Source organism: Capricornis sumatraensis, chromosome 1 (assembly GCF_032405125.1).
Source record: "Capricornis sumatraensis isolate serow.1 chromosome 1, serow.2, whole genome shotgun sequence".
Classification (NCBI taxonomy): Eukaryota; Metazoa; Chordata; class Mammalia; order Artiodactyla; family Bovidae; genus Capricornis; species Capricornis sumatraensis.
In genome coordinates this window covers 188,689,123-188,709,565 of record NC_091069.1, presented here as the reverse complement: position 1 = coordinate 188,709,565, position 20,443 = coordinate 188,689,123, and the positions used below count along the sequence as shown (strand labels likewise).

At 36.3% G+C, this 20,443-nt stretch overlaps 1 protein-coding gene across 1 annotated transcript in view; it reads left to right on the top strand.

The window, feature by feature from the left end:
* Nucleotides 1-20,443, top strand: part of VPS8 (VPS8 subunit of CORVET complex) — a 300,926-nt gene that overhangs the window by 19,374 nt on the left and 261,109 nt on the right. Inside the window, exons 5-11 of the mRNA XM_068987935.1 lie at nucleotides 2,192-2,285; nucleotides 4,646-4,678; nucleotides 5,639-5,693; nucleotides 9,042-9,047; nucleotides 16,035-16,159; nucleotides 16,909-16,995; nucleotides 19,335-19,402. Coding sequence (XP_068844036.1) covers nucleotides 2,192-2,285; nucleotides 4,646-4,678; nucleotides 5,639-5,693; nucleotides 9,042-9,047; nucleotides 16,035-16,159; nucleotides 16,909-16,995; nucleotides 19,335-19,402 — 468 coding nt within the window. The remainder of the gene's footprint in view (nucleotides 1-2,191; nucleotides 2,286-4,645; nucleotides 4,679-5,638; nucleotides 5,694-9,041; nucleotides 9,048-16,034; nucleotides 16,160-16,908; nucleotides 16,996-19,334; nucleotides 19,403-20,443) is intronic.

Here is a 20,443-nt window from a genome sequence, read left to right as displayed (position 1 = left end):
TTTGATAATAGCCATACTAATGGGTATGAGGTGATATCTCATTGTGGTTTTCATTTGCATTTCCCTGATAATCAGTGATGTTGAGCATCTTTTCATGGACCTATTGGCCATCTGTATGTCTTCCTTGGAAAAATACCTATTTGTTGTTTTTTTCGCTCCCGAGTTGTAAGAGTTCTTTTTATGTATTGGTTATTATGGGGTTAAGGGTTTGCAGATACTTTTCCCTGTTCGATAGTTGCCTTTTATGTTTTGATTGCTTCTTTAGCTGTGCAGAGGCTTTTTAGTTTGATGTAGTCCTATATATATATATTTATATATATATATATAATATGTATATTCACTTTTGTTGCTTGTGCTTTTGGTGTCACACATAACTAAAAAAATCTATGCCAGTACCACTGTCAGGGGGTTTTCTGTTTGCTTTTTCCTAGTTTTGTGGTTTGAGGTCTTATGTTTAAGTCTTGAAGCCATTTAATCTTTGTGAGTGGTATAAGACAGAGATATGGTTTCCTTCTTCTGCATGTGATTACCCGGTTTTCCTAGCACCGTTTGTTGAAGAGAGTATTCTCTCCTTATTGAGTGTTCTTGGCTCCTTTGTCAAATATTGGTTGACCATATATGCAAGTGGTTATTTCTGTGCTCTCTATTCTGGTTATTGATCTATGTCTTTTTTAATGTTAGTACCATACTGTTTTGGTTACTATAGTTTATAATATAGTTTGAAATCAGAAAGTGTGATGCCTCCAGCTTTGTTCTTTTTTCTTAAGATTACTTTGGCTGATTGAGATCAGTTGTGTTTCTATAAACTAACAATGAAATATATAAAAAATAAAAATCACATTTACAGCAGCATCAAAAGCAATGAAGTACTTAGGAAGACGTTTAGGAACAAGGAGGTGAAAGAGTTGTACACTGAAAGGTAAAATACATTGATAAATTAAAGAAGACAAATGGATGGAAAGCTTTTCCATGTTCATGGATTAATTAAAATGTTCATACTACCCCTACCTTTGTATAGATTTAGGTCAGTCCCTATCAGAATCTCAATGACATTTTTTCACAGAAAGGCAATCCTAAGATTTGTATGGAATCACAATAACTTAAATGTTTTTGATGATTTGCTCACTAACCTGCTTAAAAGCTGTGGTGTCATCTTTTTGCCCACATAGTAATGTCCGAACTGCTTTGTATGGTGTCAGTCTGAAGCCTGCTTACTATTTTGACAGAAACGCTGAGCACTCCCACTTCTGCCTCCTGGCCCATGCCTTTTGTGTACTCACATTCCCCACACACACTGTACACCATTACATCTTCATATTTTTGCTTGTGCTTTTTTTTTTTTGTTTGACAGACTCCTAGTTATCCATCAAGGCCAGATCAGATGTCTTCTCTTTTCTATAGCTGTCCCTGATATCCCCTTAATAAACAAGATTTAAACTCTTTATTTTGTTTCTATCATGCTTTATTCATTTTTCTTTTCTAAAATTTATCCTTTAATTTGAGTGAGTTACTCATTAGTCCCTCTAGCTAGGATATGAGAGCCTTGAGAGTGGGAACTTTGAGCTTTTTATATTTGTATCCCCAGAACATACTTTTAGTCATGAAAGCCAGGTGTTCAGTGAAAGGGAGTAGGTGTTCCATGTTTGGTAAAAGCTTAAAGAAGTATTTTTTGTACAGTGATGAGTAGGGTAAGTGAAAGGAGCTGTTAGTAGGAGCATCAGAGAATGAGTAATGAGTAGGAAATTTGAGGTGGTTGGTTGGGAGAATGAGAGGGTCGTTACAGACAACAGTAGCGCAAGAATGGTTGCAAAGGTGGAAGGCAGGTAGAGGTGATGTAGACCAGGAAGCAGGGCTTCTCTGTAAGTGACCGTCTGATGAGTAGCACAGCCTTTTGCTGCAGTTATTAAGGTGAGCAAGGAATAGGTTGAATCTGTGAAGAAGAGATGGTGGCTTTATTCATTTTCCTGCTGTGCTTCTCTGAGGTTCAGGGTGAATTTAGTGTAACATTTTAATGTGAGACTGTTAGACTTTATAAGTCTTCAGAAAACAGAGCTAACAAATTAATACAGTATTGCTTTCTGCTTTTCTTGTTTTTATTTACTTTTTCTTCTTTCAAAGCTTTAAAGACCTTGCCTTTTCAGTTTTTATTTTCTGTTCGTGAACGTTTTCCTTTTTTTTTTTTTTCTTAAAGAAAGAAGAAATTACCTGATTCTTTTTCACTCCATGGATCAGTTATGCGACATTCACTTTTGAAGGGAATTTCTGCCCAGATAGTGTCTGCAGCTGTAAGTATTTTGTTCTCTTCCCCCAGCTTTATAACCTGCAATGGCATAATGAAGCAGGAATGAGCATAAAACAAAGCACAGCACTTCTCTTGGCCCGAGGCTTAAGAAAAACAGAATCTGGCTTTCATGGGTTTTGTGTGATTATTTTTGACTCATAAGACATAGCTACACATTTTGACATAGAAATTAGTGCAGCCATGAAATAAAGGTCTGCCCGGAGTCTCGGGTGTGCCTAAATGAAATATGGCAGCAAGCCTAAAAGAAACACTATCTGCCTTTTCTTTAAATTCCTTTTCAGTTTAGTTGCCATCTTGTGTATTTGGTTGAGGTAGAGCGATTTTTTTTTTTTTTTTTTTTTAGTGTTTTCATATGGAGGAATGATTGATCAGAATCTTTTACAACTGAGTGATGTTTTTATAATTCACAAAAGTCTTTTCCTGTACCTTATTTCATATACTCTTACAACTTTGAAAGTAGGGAAAGCCATATCCTATTTTACAAATGAGAAGACAGACTCAGAGGTGATATTAACTTGTCTTACATCATTGGGTTAGGAGATAGCAGAGCAATTACTCAAAATTGGGGGTTTTTGGCTCCAAGTGTAGTGCTGCTTTTGTTGTGAAACGGGGGTGGTATTGGTGAAAGTGGCCAGTGTGTAATGGCTGGAACAGAGTATCTGTGTCTGTTTTGAAAATGGTTTGGAGCACTGGATTAGTGTGAAAATATTTAATAGTCCATTAAGACAATAGATGCTGATTCTGGTATGTTTATCAAATTTTCCTTTGGCCTCGAGGCTTATAGTTTTACATAGTCTTTCGGTTTTGGTTTTCTGAATTCAATATATAGATTCTATAAGTAATAGAAATAATAATGATGTTGATATGAATAGTGACTCATATCCCAGGAACTTTGATATGTTTTTATGTTCTTTTCATGGAGTTTATTAGTCAGTGTTTTGCATAGTCAGTTTGGACAAAGTTTTATTTTTTATGAGGGTAAGAGATTGATACAGAAGTGGATCATGACACCATAGCCACATTGTAATTTTTAGGTTTATCAGTGAAAGCTCTTACTGGAGAACCACCCACCCCCTACCCCCCTCCCCCCCGCCCCCTGGAAACCAGAACAAACCAAAAAAAACCCCAAAAACAACAAAAAAGGAAAAAGTGTCCTCTGAGGGCATTTGGTATATCCTGGCCCAACTCATATATCATGAATTCAATTTAAATAGAGAGATAGGCAAGCAATGGAGGAAACCTAGGCAATTGTCCTTCCTCTTTTAGGTGGAGAGTAACTCATATTTGCTAGAATGGGAACCACCTGTTGAGGATTACATTTCCATGACGTTTTCTGAATTTAATCCTTATGTAGGTGATGAAATTCATTCCTTTCAAAATCAAGATGAACCAGAACAGTCATTTGACCCACCTGTGCAGTTTTAAAAATATTTTGAATAATGGAGACTGAACTAAAACTCAGACATTGAACAATGATTAGATAAATCTGTTATTTAAAAGGGTTTCTCTTTTCTCTTGAAGAGGAGGGAAAAATTCTAATAAATCCCAGAGTGTTTGCATTCTGTTCTTATTTCATTGCCATGGCTGAGCTCCTTTGGTATGTTAAAATGAAAACTGCTTTTCTTGTGACAGTCTTCATACTTTGTTTTTCTAATTTTGGATTACCAGCTCAATTTAAATTGTATGCTTTTCTGTGATGGTTGGTTTATTAACATGTAAAGCTAGTTATATTTTGGGGTATCTCCTCTGAATGGCTGTTTAGTAATGCCTTCAGCCATGTGGATAGTGATGTTATTAGGGCTTCCTAGGGTGTTGAGCATCATAACCTTGTAGTCTATGCCTGGAGAACACTTAAGAGAGATGAAACTTTTGGAGTTGTGAACTTTGTTGCTTAATTTTGGAATCCTCCTCAAGGTAATATGACATGGGATTATATTTAAAATTGACTCAAATTAAAGTGTATTTATCATTTTATGATCACCTAAGATAATGGAGATACCTTAAGATAGTGATTTTGTAAAATGTGTCCATTGCATAAAAATTTCCTAAGAAAAAGCAAATTCCTGGGCACTATCCCAGACCTGCTGACTTGGAATCTAGTTCTAGCAGTGTAGCTAGGGATCTGCATTTTAACAGATATTCCCGGTGACTCTGATGCTCCTTGACTTTTGAGAATCACTATCCTAAGCTGTAACATCAGTGCTAAAATTCTGTAGTTGGGGGCAAAAGTGATGGCTCCACCTCTTGTCTGAATTATATATGTAAAGAGAGGGCCTTTACCATTTTTTTTGGTTTAAAAGTGGAAATATCTTTTCAAATACTTTATTTTTAAATTTTATTTAGGACAAAGTAGATGCTGGCTTGCCTACAGCAATTGTAAGTATACTTTAAATAATCTTTTAAAGGTAAGCTTTCTCTTACCGGGTTTTCTTAGATTTATTCTTCTGATACTCAGTTATTACATACATTTTATGAGAATAAATTCATATGTTATTTACTGCCAGCAATCATTTAAAATTTATTCATGTTGAATATTCTCTTTGTTTCTAGTGTATTGTTACTCTTCAGTTTTGTTTTTTGAGATGCATTTAATGGGATACTGATTAGCCCTTTTCCAGATTTATTAAATGTGGTACTATCCTACCCAGGTACATTTGCTCCTTCTGTGACTTGACCTCCTTTTGGTTATAGGGAGTGGAAACAGTGTTCGGTAAAATGACTTTGTGGTAAATAGTACATTTAACAGCTCTGAGCTCCATTGCCAAGCTTGCCAAATAGTAAATCTGTGGGGGTGATTATAGAGAACTGGGGGATATTGAAAGCACACTAGTGCCCTCTTTTCTATTTTCAACTATTACCAGCTGCCTCCTGTAGCTCTCTTATTAGTCAGTCAATTGGTGAGGGAAGTGGGCTGAGTTTTGAGTATTTCTGGCGCCTTTTGGCTGTTGTGAATGAGCTGGGGAAGGTCTTTCCTGTCCTTTTCCCACACCTCATAGGAGGCTCGTGGTTGGGTAGCATAAGTGCCTTTACTTTGGACCCTTGAACTTTTTTTATTTTAAATTGCTTTAGAGGAAGTTAAGTGGCATGTTTTTACCTATAATGTTGAACATATGATATTTTAGTATTGTTACCCTTAGAGTAAATTTAGAGGGATGCCAAGAAATAAGATGTTCTGAGTTTTATCTTGCGTTTTGCCTCCTAGATGAAATTTTCCTTATTTATAATAGTTGGTATGTTATCTGGTGTCTAGAGGAAAGAAGACCAACAAATTTAATTCTGATTATTTCAAGATCCTTGATGTAATGTTTTAAAATATAATCTTCTTTTTGTTCTCAGGCAGTATCCAGTTTGATAGCAGTGGGTACATCTCATGGACTGGCCTTAATATTTGGTAAATTTTCTAGCTGCTTATTTTAAATATAAAGTATTTGAGTTTTTTAAAAGATAATGTCTCTTAGTCACAGTTTTTATAGTAAACTTTATTTTTCTGAAAAATGCCAGAAAAACTTGAAGAGTACCAATGAGCATTTTTATAGTTAAAAATTGCTTGACTCAGCTTCATTTTGTTGCTCATTGCAAGTTTATTTTCTTCTCTGTGAATTTATAAGCTATCATATCATACACCATTTGACTCTCTGCAGACCTAGACAAAAAGAATGTAAAGTTGAGAGTGATAAGGTTTGTCATTTTGTCTGCCTCTGGTTTGTGGTGGTGGTAATTTTTTTATTCTAAATCATATCTGAGTAGTAAGTATTTGCAAAGATCTTCAGGGAAAGATTTCCAGGCTTTCTCAGTAATTTTCAGTAACTCTTAACTGATAGTAAGGTTTTTTCATTTACATTGTAAATCCCTCTAAACTGAAAGTTTTTTTTAGCCCATAATCACTTTATTTTTGGGGTTGAGATGAGAACTTTTGTTAGTTTTATTTTTATAGTATGTGATAATCCTAAGTATTTTTTTCATTTTTTTTTCCTCTGTGAGACTAAATAACCCTGATTTTCATCTTTCTTTGCTTTTGCCCTCAATACTAAGAGCAAAACATTTTGTTCTGTGTAAATATTACTAGAAAATGTTTTCCTGTCATTTTTAGTGTTCTCACGGATTTTAAAGCTTTTGGTACTCTCTTAAATGGAATTCCTGATGACACTGTATTTTAGTAAGGATGCTACAGAATATTGTTTATGGAATACCTGGGAACACCTTAATAGCAGAACCATAATTTGATCTTTGTGGGCCTTGCATCTTTATCATGAGTGAATAACTAGTCATTTTCCCTTGTTTTTGAATAATTTGACTTCCAAGTTTTCCATTATACCAGGAGCCTATTCATCATGTGATTTTAACATCTAATCTTTTCAAAGGTGATGGATACAAATTATTTTCTGGAGATGAGAAGAATGGAAACAAAAAATACAATTCTCTAGAGAAAACTTTAAATTGATTCTTTAATTGTTTCTCTTATTCCACAATATGTGTTCATTATAAGTTTAGATGAGCAAAAGATTGAAGATACACCAAAATCTGCCATCCAGAAATAATTCCTAACATTTCTATATGACCTTGTAATCTTTTTTCCTATACATATGTGTATACATATGTGCACCCCCAAATTGAATCATGTTAATTTTTAACTTGCTTTTTCATTATAATGAACATTTTTCTATGTAATTATTAAAATCATCTGTAATATCTTTTTTCCTGTGTTATTAGCTTTTTTGTTTTAAATTTAAGTATGGTTGATTTACAGTGTTGTGTTAGTTTCTGGTGTACATCAAAGTGATACAGGTCCTGTGTGTGTGTGTGTGTGTGTGTGTGTGTGTGTGTGTGTGTGTGTGTGTGTGTGTGTATATATACACACACGCCCACCCACATACTCAAACATATATATTCTTTTTCATATTCTTTTCCATTGTGGTTTATTACAGGATATTGAATATAGTTCCCTGTGATATACAGGATTGTGTTGTTTATCTATTTTATATGTAGTGGTTTGTATCTATTAATTTATCCCTCTCCTTTAGCAACCATAGGTTTGTTTTCTGTGTGTCTGTTTCTGTGTAACATCATTTTTAATGGCTATATGTATCCTGTTAAATGGATTCACCATTTAGTCAATCACGTTCTACTATAAGACATTTAGGTTGTTTCTAAACAAAAATATAGAGTGATGACCATCTTTGTAACTGCAGTTTTTTGTGCACATGATTACTTCTTTCAGACAAATTCCTAACAGTGGACTTGCTTATGTCAGGGTATGAACACTTTAAACGGTTCTGATGTATATTGCCTAACTGCCTCCTAGAAAGTTTTACCAACTTGCTCTCCTATCAGGTATAAGAATGCTTGTTTTCCTATGAGGGCAGGGTTGGTATTAGATTGATAGAACTTTGGGAAAAAATATTGAAAGGACTTTTAGTCAGTCACCTTATTTACGTATGAGGTATTTGAGAACCAGAGAGGTTAAGTGACAGGTGCAAAGCCAAATTCAGAATCCAAGTATACTGAATCCCAAGATTAGTACGTTTCCATCCCTCCAAGTTGTTCACCTGTTCTGAGAGAAATGGAGGCAAATTCCAAGATACAAAAAGGAAAGAATGCAAGAACTAAGATGAACGAGGATAGACTATAATGCATATGTTTATCTATCAGCAGAACATGTTTATTTTTGTTCCCCCTTACCAGTACTCACTCTCAACTCTATCTGCTTTAATATCTCTTCCTTACCCCCCAAGGTTCTAAGAATATGTGCCTGCTTACAATCAAACCCATGTAGAATTCACTGCAACAAATTAAAATGAAGTCTTTTAAGATAAAAAGCTAACAGGGGAGAAGAAGAGTACATTGTCTTTCATTGCTGTCTCAATTTCCTTGGGCCTGCTTTCTAATTTTTTATAGACCCAAGCAACTTTCTCATGGATTTGATGAAACAGTAATCTTTAATTAAAGTCTCATGAAAAAGAAAGTATGCCATAATGAGCATTTTGAGAAAGAATCATAACATTCTAGTTATGGTTTGGATTTTTAATCATGCAATTAATAAATTTTACTCATTATTTTTGTAGGAATCGGATATCTGGTCAATGAGTTTTAACAAATGGATTAAAATTTGCTTGAAAGTCAGGAACAAATGGCACAGTAATAATGCTAAGAAGTGTCTAGATTTGAGGTCTGGATTAAATCTGATCTTTTAAACATCTTTGTTGATCATAGGAAAAAGTGGAGCAGGAAGAACTTAAGTACCATTAGAGTCTCTTTGGAATGAAGGCCTGGGTCATTAGAATAGTAATCATAAGTTTCTTAAGCATGATGTAAAATTCCTATTCTTAAGGAAGTAAAGGTATGTGTTATTTGTTATATATCTTGGTTCTTACCTAATTATAGGATCTCAAAAAATTTGACTCTTATTAGAGATCTATCCCTGTCATAAGGCCCTTTAGTTTTTCATTTTTTGAGTTTTAGTACACCTTAGTGGATTATCTTTTTGAAATTGTTTTTATCAAATTTAATGGACTTGGGTTTACTATGCTAAAATTTGGATATTATGAATTTTTTCTGTTTCTATTTACCAATACCTAAATATAAATGCTAGACATATCATTTAATCACATTTAGTATCATTCTCACAGATAACTAAAGTTTACCACTTATACTCTTGAAATTTTACCTGTCTTTTCTCTGAACTTTTGAACTGATTTCTTGCTTTTCTCTTTCTTTTGATCTTTTCTCCATGGATTCAAAGGAAAAGGTATAGTAATTTTGATTTGCATGAGTGACTCTATTTCTTTTGACCTTTTTATTGTTGAAGGAGAATGTTATCAATTACAGTTGACACCCTCTTTTGAAATGCTTATTGAAAAGAACCAGCTAATTGAAATTGGTTAGAGCATTGTTAAAAATTACAAATATATGCATACCTTCAATATTTTATTTTAAATGAAAATAAATATTCATTTCCCCCCTAATCTTTTGATACAGTCCAAAACTGTTTGAGTTTTTTTCTGCCAGTTGGAGGTCTGCAGCATCCTTTTCTGGCACAAGCTGCATCAATGATGGGTCATGCAAAATTTATACTTTTAATTAAATAAAAGCGGTAAAAGCTTGGGTACCTGTGAATCACCCGAGGTGTGCAAAATTTTAGATTTTCGTAGAACTTTTCAGTTTTCTGCAGTTATCTTGTCCATACCTTACTTCATGACAGTTATTTAGAGCAACTCATCTTTACCACGTTTTTCTAAAATATCCATTTAGCTGTCATAGAAACAGCAGCTTGCTCTTTTCCACTGTTTCATCATTTAACATAATGTTTAATATTTTTTTAAGTGCAGTAGTATTTATAATGGCATGAACAGATTTGGAAATGAACACAGTTGACTTTTCCTAAGCATCTGCATTTTAGAGAATAGCCAGTTTATCTGTGGGGAGTCAGTGTATCCTGGGCTTTAGTCAGTAAGATTAAAGAGGGAATCAGTTCAGTTCAGTCGCTCAGTCGTGTCCGACTCTTTGCAACCCCATGAATCGCAGCACGCCAGGCCTCCATGTCCATCACCAACTCCCAGAGTTCACTCAGACTCATGTCCATCGAGCCCGTGATGCCATCCAGCCATCTCATCCTCGGTCATCCCCTTCTCCTGCCCCCAATTCCTCCCAGCATCAGGGTCTTTTCCAATGAGTCGACTCTTCACATCAGGTGGCCAAAGTACTAGAGTTTCAGCTTCAGCATCAGTCCTTCCAATGAACACCCAGGACTGATCTCCTTTAGGATGGATTGGTTGGATCCCCTTGCAGTCCAAGGGACTCTCAAGAGTCTTCTCCAACACCACAGTTCAAAAGCATCAATTCTTTAGCGCTCAGCCTTCTTCACAGTCCAGCTCTCACATCCATACATGACTACTGGAAAAACCATAGCCTTGACTAGACGGACCTTAGTCGGCAAAGTAATGTCTCTGCTTTTGAATATGCTATCTTGGTTGGTCATAATTTTTCTTCCAAGGAGTAAGCGTCTTTTAATTTCATGGCTGCAGTCACCATCTGCAGTGATTTTGGAGCCCAGAAAAATAAAGTCTGACACTGTTTACACTGTTTCCCCATCCATTTCCCATGAAGTGATGGGACCACATGCCATGATCTTCGTTTTCTGACTGTTGAGCTTTAAGCCAACTTTTTCACTCTCCTCTTTCACTTTCATCAAGAGGCTTTTTAGTTCCTCTTCTCTTTCTGCCATAAGGGTGGTGTCATCTGCATATCTGAGGTTATTGATATTTTTCCCGGCAATCTTGATTCCAGCTTGTGTTTCTTCCAGCCCAGCGTTTCTCATGATATACTCTGCATATAAGTTAAATAAGCAGGGTGACAATATACAGCCTTGACGTACTCCTTTTCCTATTTGGAACCAGTCTGTTGTTCCATGTCCAGTTCTAACTGTTGCTTCCTGACCTCCAGACAGGTTTCTCAAGAGGCAGGTCAGGTGGTCTGGTATTCCCATCTCTTTCAGAATTTTCCACAGTTTGTGATCCACACAGTCAAAGGCTTTGGCATAGTCAATCAAGCAGAAATAGATGTTTTTCTGGAACTCTCTTGCTTTTTCCATGATCCAGCGGATTTTGGCAATTTGATCTCTGGTTCCTCTGCCTTTTCTAAAACTAGCTTGAACATCAGGGAGTTCATAGTTCACGTATTGCTGAAGCCTAGCTTGGAGAATTTTGAGTATTACTTTAGTAGCATGTGAGATGAGTGCAATTGTGTGGTAGTTTGAGCATTCTTTGGCATTGCCTTTCTTTGGGATTGAAATGAAAACTGACCTTTTCCAGTCCTGTGGCCACTGCTGAATTTTCCAAATTTGCTGGCATATTGAGTGCAGCACTTTCATAGCATCATCTTTCAGGATTTGAAATAGCTCAACTGGAATTCCATTACCTCCACTAGCTTTGTTCGTAGTGATGTTTTCTAAGGCCCACTTGACTTCACATTCCAAGATGTCTGGCTCTAGATGAGTGATAACATCATTGTGATTATCTGGGTCGTGAAGATCTTTTTTGTACAGTTCTTCTGTGTATTTTTGCCACCTCTTCTTAATATCTTCTGCTTCTGTTAGGTCCATACCATTTCTGTCCTTTATTGAGCCCATCTTTGCATGAAATATTCCCTTGGTGTCTCTAATCTTCTTGAAGAGATCTCTAGTCTTTCCCATTCTGGTCTTTTCCTCTATTTCTTTGCATTGATCGCTGAAGAAGGATTTCTTATCTCTCCTTGCCATTCTTTGGAACTCTGCATTCAGATGCTTATATCTTTCCTTTTCTCCTTTGCTTTTCACCTCTCTTCTTTTCATAGCTATTTGTAAGGCCTTCCCAGACAGCCATTTTGCTTTTTTGCATTTCTTTTCCATGGGGATGGTCTTGATCCCTGTCTCCTGTACAATGTCATGAACCTCATTCCATAGTTCATCAGGCACTCTATCTATGAGATCTAGGCCCTTAAATCTATTTCTCACTTCCACTGTATAATCATAAGGGATTTGATTTAGGTCATATCTGAATGGTCTAGCGGTTTTCCCTACTTTCTTCAGTTTAAGTCTGAATTTGGTAATAAGGAGTTCGTGATCTGAGCCACAGTCAGCTCCTGGTCTTGTTTTTGTTGACTGTATGGAACTTCTCTATCTTTGGCTGCAAAGAATATAATCAATCTAATTTCGGTGTTCAATCTAATTTAGGTGGCCCCATGGGCATGGCTTAGTTTCATTGAGTTAGACAAGGCTGTGGTCCTAGTGTGATTAGATTGACTAGTTTTCTGTGAGTATGGTTTCAGTGTGTCTGCCCTCTGATTCCCTCTTGCAACACCTACCATCTTACTTGGGTTTCTCTTACCTTGGGTGTGGGGTGTCTCTTCACGGCTGCTCCAGCGAAGCGCAGCTGCTGCTCCTTACTTTGGACGAAGGGTATCTCTTCACCACTGCCCTTCCTGACCTTCAACATGGGATAGCTCCTCTAGGCCCTCCTATGCCCGTGCAGGCACAGCTCCTCGGTCATGGGGTTTCTCTTCCTGGCTGCCACCCCTGGCCTCAGACATGGGGTAGCTCCTCCCGGCCGCCGCCCCTGACCTTGGACGCGAGGTGTCTCCTCTTGGCCATTCCTGTGCCGTGGCAGCCTGGCACACTCAGCCGCTGCCCCTGACCTTGGAAGTGGGGTAACTCCTCTTGGCCGCCACCCTTTGGGCATGGGGTCCTCCCGGCTTCTGCCCCTGATCTCGGATGTGGGTTAGCTCCTCTTGGCCGTGCTTAGTGGGAATGGAGAGCTTTAATTCTGTGTGTGTTAGAGGTGGTCAGATAAAGTGCTTCTGCTGTTTTATGATCATTGATGAAAAATGTTTCCTAATCTCCCTTTTCTTCTTCTTCTTTGTTCTTAGAGAATATTTTAATGTGCCAAAGGAGTAATATTGAAGAATGGTGAATACTGGCGATAAAAGTAGAGCTGTACACATATAATTTGATTTTGATTCTAGGATCTAGGTATTTCCTTCTTTGATAGTCTTTAGGGTGTAGTTAAATTAGGGGTGAAGAAACAGAGCATTAGGTTAATTTTGGTATGTGGAAAGAGCAGAAATTCTTGAAGTATGTTCAAATTTAGATTTTATGGCTGTTGTAGACTTTATATATTATTTATGGCTTTTCTTTGTTACTTAGTCCATTACTCATAAGCCTGGAATATGCTGAGATCGACCCTAAGTAAAGTGTATTTTGAAAGATATACTAATAAAGAAATAGATGTAATTCATTGCACTGTCAATTTAGATGTGCTTTTTGTGGTATCTGGGCTTTGAGTTCTCTTAATTGATAAGCTACGTATTATCATTAAAATAATTCTTTGCATGTGTATCATTGGATAGTTTTCATATTTTTCATAGGCTTTTACAAAATTTAAGCTCTGTACCAACTCTGGGAAGCTTATGGGAAAAATGATAGTCTCATTGCATTCCCCCATGCCCCCCCCAGATCAAGAGCCCCCTTGGAGGAGTAGAACATGGAAAGCTCTGATTTTCACCTTTCTTACTTCTGTTCGGGTCCTTTTCTTCCTTCTGTGTAAATTTAGAAATTGTTTGAGAGAGGTTTTATGTTTATCTTCACCAAGTGCCTTTCCTCAGAATAGTCTAGAAAAATCTGGACTACAGAATGTTCTAGTAGAAGAAACCTCTTCAATAAGACCCTGCTTTCTTTCTGCAGAAATTCTATCTTTTCTGATTTTAGTTTAAATTGTATAGGTTTATTAATATGGTATCATAAATACAGAATGTATAATGACACCAATAAGAATTGATAAGTATCTTTGTGGAGTTAAACTATATTACATTTTATACACTGTGCATTACCTCACAGCCATGCTACCTTATAAAGGGACATTATAAAGATAATGAATACATTGTAAAAGTCAAGGGGAAAACATTGACAGCTTTCATTAACAGAGTCCAATGGGATATAAATTTAGTACATATTTTAGGAGTGACCACTGTTGATAATTTGGTCCCTGTCTTAGCTAGTTTTTAGTACACAGTCAGAAAAAAAGTCATGTCTGTGTTTTTAATGTAGAGGTTAGTTGTGTCTTTTTCGTTCCCTCTTTACTTCCTTTTTCTTAATTGTACCCTTATTCTCTAATTTGTCATACTCCTTAAATTCTCCTATGCTTACTTTCCCTGAGTTATCAGTTCAGTTCAGTCTCTCAGTCATGTCCTCTTTGCGACCCCACGGACTGCAGCACGCCAGGCCTCCCTGTCCATCACCAACTCCTGGAGTTTACTCAAACTCATGTCCATTGCGTTGGTGATCCCTGAGTTATAAGAGTACTTAAATAGTCAAATTTAAAGTAAGGATTTTGTTAAAGCAATAGTTAGTGTCTTTAAGTACTAGTCAATCAGAACTGTTTAATTTGGATATCAAAGGAGAGACTTCCAACACTACTCTTGCCTCGAGGGCAGACAACCAGGCTAAATGGACTTTTTGAGGCTGGTGCAGAATTTCTGTCTTTGTCCTCTTAGTTTTTCAGTCCATTGGTTGGACTACTCAGATGACCCACAGTGGTAGTATGTATACAACACTGTTACCCAGTCTATGAGTCTTGACAATTTGCAGAACAGGGTGTAAGGATCGTCTACTAACTGTATAACGTAGCCCTGAGATCATGAAAAACACCGTTAGGCATGCAATTCAGTTGAACAAAGTAAAATGTGATGTCATATTTAAAGTCAGGAAAAAGGCAATTTTAATAGTTTGGATTAAACTGAAAAAGGGAGGAAAATGTATGTAAGGATGGAAGGAAATAAGGAAAAAATCTGTTCTTGTGATAATTTTAGATGTGAATAAACATAGGACCTTTAAAGTACATCAGACCTTGTATATTATGAATTTTATTCCATTTCAAATGTTCATCTTGGAAGGCTAAGATCTAAAGTGACATCATAAAACATCAAATATTTTCTGTGTGCTGGATACAGCCACTAATTGTGTCAGAACTGAGACAATTAATTCTGACTTTAATTGTGTCAGAACTCCTGGGGAGGTGGGGATTGCTATTTGAGCCTGCTTGTGAACATAGAACAATATTCTTACAGTATTCACTTTGGATGGGCAAAAGGGCTTACCTAGTAGTATTCCCTGCATTTGGGAATGAATGTCTTTAGGCTCTTCCTGATGATAACTGGGTTTACCTTTTGGGAGGAAGATTTGCAAATATGGCATCTATTAAGGTGATTGTCAGATGCCTTCTGTGTGCAAGGCACTACCCTAGGCATTCTGGGGATGTTAATTCTCTTCATGATCTCAGCCCTTAGATAGGTCATAGTCTAGGAGTGGGGGTAAGATGTATTTACCTCCCAAACGTAGCACATAGATAGTGAAGGGAAGCACAAACAATTGCTGGGGGAGTTAAGAGAACTCCTGATTGTGCAAGTATGGTGTTTCCCCCCCGCTCAACTAAAAAAAACAAACAGTTAAAGTTTGTAGACATGCTTTATGTTTAAAATTTTTATCTTATTGTTTTCAAGTGGGTACAGTAATGAGCTCTATATAATATAAAATAAGCGCTGCCTAGGAGAAGCCCTAGAGGAATTTCTTCTAGTTATTAGATAATAAAGTTTAGTAATATCCAAATGCTTCCTAGAGAAATCAGGGGTGATTATGGCAGAATCCTTGCCCTTAAGTAACTTTATTTAGTAGCGATTTGAATTATTTGCTTTTAGCATATCAGCTGTTGATGCTTGAAAAGAATTTCCTTAAGTTATTTAAACATACCCTATGATTTTATTTGTACTGTTCATTTGCCTGGTAAATCTTTTCTTCAGGGATAATATAAATGTAAATTTTAGCTAAACTGTAAATAAATTTTGATTTTTGAAGTTTTAAAGCTACTGTAAAAGGTGGTATTTCATGTACCTTGCATTCTAAAAATGGCAAAAAATACAATTCTAGAATGAAAGTTAGTTGGTTGTTCCAAGAGATAGTTTTCTTAGTATTTTTTAAACATTAGTAAGTTTTGTATTATGCTTCCTTGTAGTTATTGTTTTTTTCTGCATTCTTAGTGTCTAATTCAATGCCCACTGTCTAGTAGATGCTCAATAAATATATTTTAAGATGAACGTAACTTCATTTGATTCTTACTACCTCAAAGTGTTTGAAAACAAGCTTATGCTATGTACATACTTGGTCACCCCTTTATTTCTTTCACTTGATTTTATCAATTGGTTTCTTTAGATCAGAATCAAGCTTTGCGACTCTGCTTGGGTAGCACTAGTGTTGGAGGTCAGTATGGAGCTATCTCTGCCCTCAGTATCAACAACGACTGCTCAAGACTTCTCTGTGGCTTTGCTAAGGGACAGGTAAATAGGAACTTTATTTTACCTATAAGACAGTGTAAAATGAATTAAACCTGTTAACTCTACATCAGTATCTTGAAGACAAAAACATGTTATAAAGTGATATGTCTGTCTGTAGAGCTAACCTGAATTTGCTTGGTCTGACTTTTGTCCAAATTTTTAAATTAAGTTACTGACTGAGCCAGAGTCTATGATTTTTAATGTCTCAATTCATGTGTCCCTATATGTAAATAGCTTTTATAAACCAACCAGGCTGTTATACAAAATGTACTTTCTTTTTGTAGTGAGGATGATTGTTGTTGATTTTTAAGTACAGTATGTTCTGCTTTGTGACTGTGTCCCTGAACACAAATTTGGTATTTGTTTTTACTTCTGGAACTGGGCAATAAGTTTTGTTTCTTCTCTTCTTCTGACTTACATGTCACTAATTGGTTTGGCAGTAAGCCCTTTTTATAATTTTTACCAGTGTTAAAGAGATTGACTCATTAAAGAAATCTGTCTTACCTTTCAGTAAAAGAGTAAGATTTAAAATCTGAAGGGAAAAGTAGACTGGGTAGGATGAGGGGAGGATGAAGATGAAATAAGGGCCCCATGCTTTCGTGGATCTGCAACCTTTAGTTATGTTTTAACTTTATAGTTCTTTGTCTGCAATGTTTATAGGCCAGGAATAGATTATTTCAGCCAAAAGCCAAGATATTTAAGTCCAAAAAAGAGCAATAAATTTGTTTTTAAAGCATTTAGTTGTCTTATAGATCACTATGTGGGATTTGGCCAGTGGAAAGCTTCTAAGATCAATAACAGATGCTCATCCTCCGGGAACAGCAATATTACATATTAAGGTACAGTTCTTATTTTCTTTTTCTAATAATCTTTCTTATTATGCCCTTTATCCATTTTAAAGTAGATTTCTTTATAAACAGAATCCTTGGAAGTGAACTGTCTTTTATGTGACTGGCCCAACAAGATGTTTTCCCACGCACAATCCAGAGCTAGGCTATCATGGTAACATTCAGCTATTAAGTTGTACTGACGTCTAGTAGACACAGCAGGAAAGAGAGTAAATTGAAGTGATCCTAGATGAAAGATTGGCAGCAAAGACAGGCAGTACGCTGCTGAAAACTCACGTGCAAATTCTAAAAGGTCTTTTTACTTTTTGCTTAGTCCACCAGGATTTTACTGCTGAAGTGGTGTGCCCTGTCACACTTTGTTGGAAATTACTTGAAGGTTCAAGGCACCGGTTGTGAAAGAACCAAGGTTTGCATTATGTTTAGAGACAAATTTCTTGGTTTATTTTCTTTCAGGCCTCCAAAGGAAAAGCATCAAGGTTCGAATCTTGACTTTCTCCTTACATGCCTGAAAAAAATAAACCACCTTAGGTAACATTTAATTTATAAATACAATGTGAACCTTGGTTTTCGTATGCTGTCGAGTCCATGTTCAGAAGTATAAAACGTACAGGATTATAACGGGAAGTCTAAAATCAGATCTGGATTTTAATCATGTACACATTTGGTTAGTTAGCTGTGCAGACCTCTCTTATCCATACATATGCTTTTTAAAGTCTGGGAGCATCTGGAGTTTATGTGTCTGCATCTCAGTTACATAAAAAGTCTTGTGACAAAGCAGCATTGAAGCATTTAGTAACAATGAAAACAACCAAGACAAGTAGAGAGAATTTCTCCCCTTTCTGAACATCATGGCAGTTTCTCTTGACCTGTTTTCATATGGCATGAGCCAACTTCTAATATGTTATTGTTTGTGTTATGTCTTATCTCCTTTAATAGATTAAGGTCTTTGAAACCAGGATCTGTTTCTCTTTTATTTCTGTGTGTTACATGTAGTAGTTGCTCAGTAAATGTTTGTTTGATGGTTTATGAAAATCCAATCCATTTGCAGAAAAAAGCAAAATCTTTGGGAGAAACAATAAGAAACAGAAGCGGTAAAGACAGAAAAAGGCAGAAGAAATAAAAGCAGAAGAATGTAGCTGACATTGAAAGCACATTTGTGTTGCTTGGGAATGCCACAAGTATAGACACTTCTCAGTAATTCTGAGGCCTGCTATTGACAAAGGCTACTTATTCTGTCAACCTCTTATTCATTAATCTCCAGACTTAACTCTACACATCCCATCAATAATAATTTGGGCTTTAATTCATACACACACACACTCATACACACACACACACGTCTGTGTGTGTGTGTGTGTGTGTATATATATATATATATAAAATATTTATTTAAAATTAAATGTACTGCTGTACTAAATCTAAATATATCATAAAACACATACACAGGAAGTAGAATATAAATAAAAATTATGAATGCTATTATTTTCTCTACACTCCACTTTTGCAACTGCTCAGCTAGGCCTTTGAGAACCACGGTGTAGGACTTCTGTACTTTGCCTGTGTGTGGTTGAAGAAGATGCATTTCATAGTAGCCTCCTGTACCTCAGCCATTCCGGAAGAGTCCAAAGGCATGCCAGTTAGGATGGTTTTACAACCTTTGGGGTTAGGAAGTATATAAATTAAGTTATTCAATTTTGTATCTATTGGCATGCACATCTATCAGGCCACATCAGCCCTTAGGACAGTCTCATTGTGAACATTATGTATTGCTTTTTCCAGGGTAGATAATAGTAACTAAAGTATACTTTATTGAAGAAGACTGAAGGGGCAGCACATTTTAGGAAGAGTTGCATAAAAAGTTAAACTCTTTTTAAATATAGTAGGTTAACTCTTCAGTTATTCAGAAAACATATTCTAACAAGCTTATTTCCCAGAGACATCAAATATCTTTTACTGTGACTTTATTCTTGAAAGCTAGGCAGCTGTATTTCCAAAGTATCCTATTCAGCTTAATAGCAAGTTTGAAAAAATTAATATAAGAACCCAAGTAGAGAAGTTTAGGGCTTTTATGAATCATAGTTTGTATTTTTCTTTTATCCTTTTGAGAGGGTTTTACTTCTTTAAAGTTTCAATTTTTAATGATATTGAACCATTTTTATTCTAAATATGGGTAAGTTTGTATGTTTAGAGTAATGAGGTCAGTCTAGGTGATTTCAAATGCTATTAAATGTGTTTGTCTTGTATTTTTAAAATTTTATAATTTTTCCCCTTTTTAACATTTGACTGGTTGTTTAAAAATCATTAAGAAAATAAATTCCTTCTCTGTTTAGTTTACAGATGATCCAACTCTTGCAATTTGCAACGACAGCGGAGGCTCTGTTTTTGAATTGACATTTAAGTAAGACTATTGGACATTTGTAGACAAACGAAAAGATTAGCTCCAATTTAATGACTTGAAGTTGAATATGAAGAGGTCTGGAAAACCCAAGTGATTGTAAATTGGTTGTGGCTGTGTATTACACTTATCTGGGGAGGCTTATAGAACCTACGGAGCACCATGCCTGGTCCCCCCAAATTCTGTCTCAGTACATCCAAGTTGGGATTCTAGACTCCTCCTCCCCAAAGTGTTCCTAAACTCTGTCAATCTTGGGAACCATTATCCTGGAGTATATCAATAATTTCAGTTTAGACCCCAGGCCCAGTTGGTTATAACCATAATGACCAGGTGTACAAGGTTCCTTTTGCCTTCGAATTGCCCTGTTTACTCTTTAAATAAAGGGAAAGACTGTTTAGATTCTGTGTAAGAACATTTATAAATCTGAGTTAAAAAAGACAAAAAAATTCAATGTGTATTTTGTTTCCAGAGTTCTTCAAAGTAAGGACTATGTTTCTTACATTTCACACGCCTCCTGACAATATCAAGTCCAAAGTAATTGTTTGAAAAATACCAGTTCAATTCAGTCGCTCAGTCGTATCCTACTGTTTGCGACGCTATGGCCTGCAGCATGCCAGGCCTCCCTGTCCATGTCCATTGAGTCAGAGATGCCATCCAACCATCTCATCCTCTTTCGTCTCCTTATCCTCCCACCTTCAATCTTTCCCAGCATCAGAGTCTTTTCAAATGAGTCAGTTCTTCGCATCAGGGGGCCAAAGTATTGGAGTTTCAGCTTCAACATCAGTCCTTCCAATGAACACCCAGGACTGATCTCCTTTAGGATGGACTGGTTGGATCTCCTTGCAGTCCAAGGAAATTTCAAAAGTCTTCTCCAACACCACAATTCAAAAGCATCAATTCTTCGGTGCTCAGCTTTCTTTATAGTCCTCAACTCTCATATCCATACATGACCACTGGAAAAACCATAGCCTTGACTAGATGGACCTTTGTTGACAAAGTAATGTCTCTGCTTTTTAATATGCTGTCAAGGTTGGTCATAGCTTT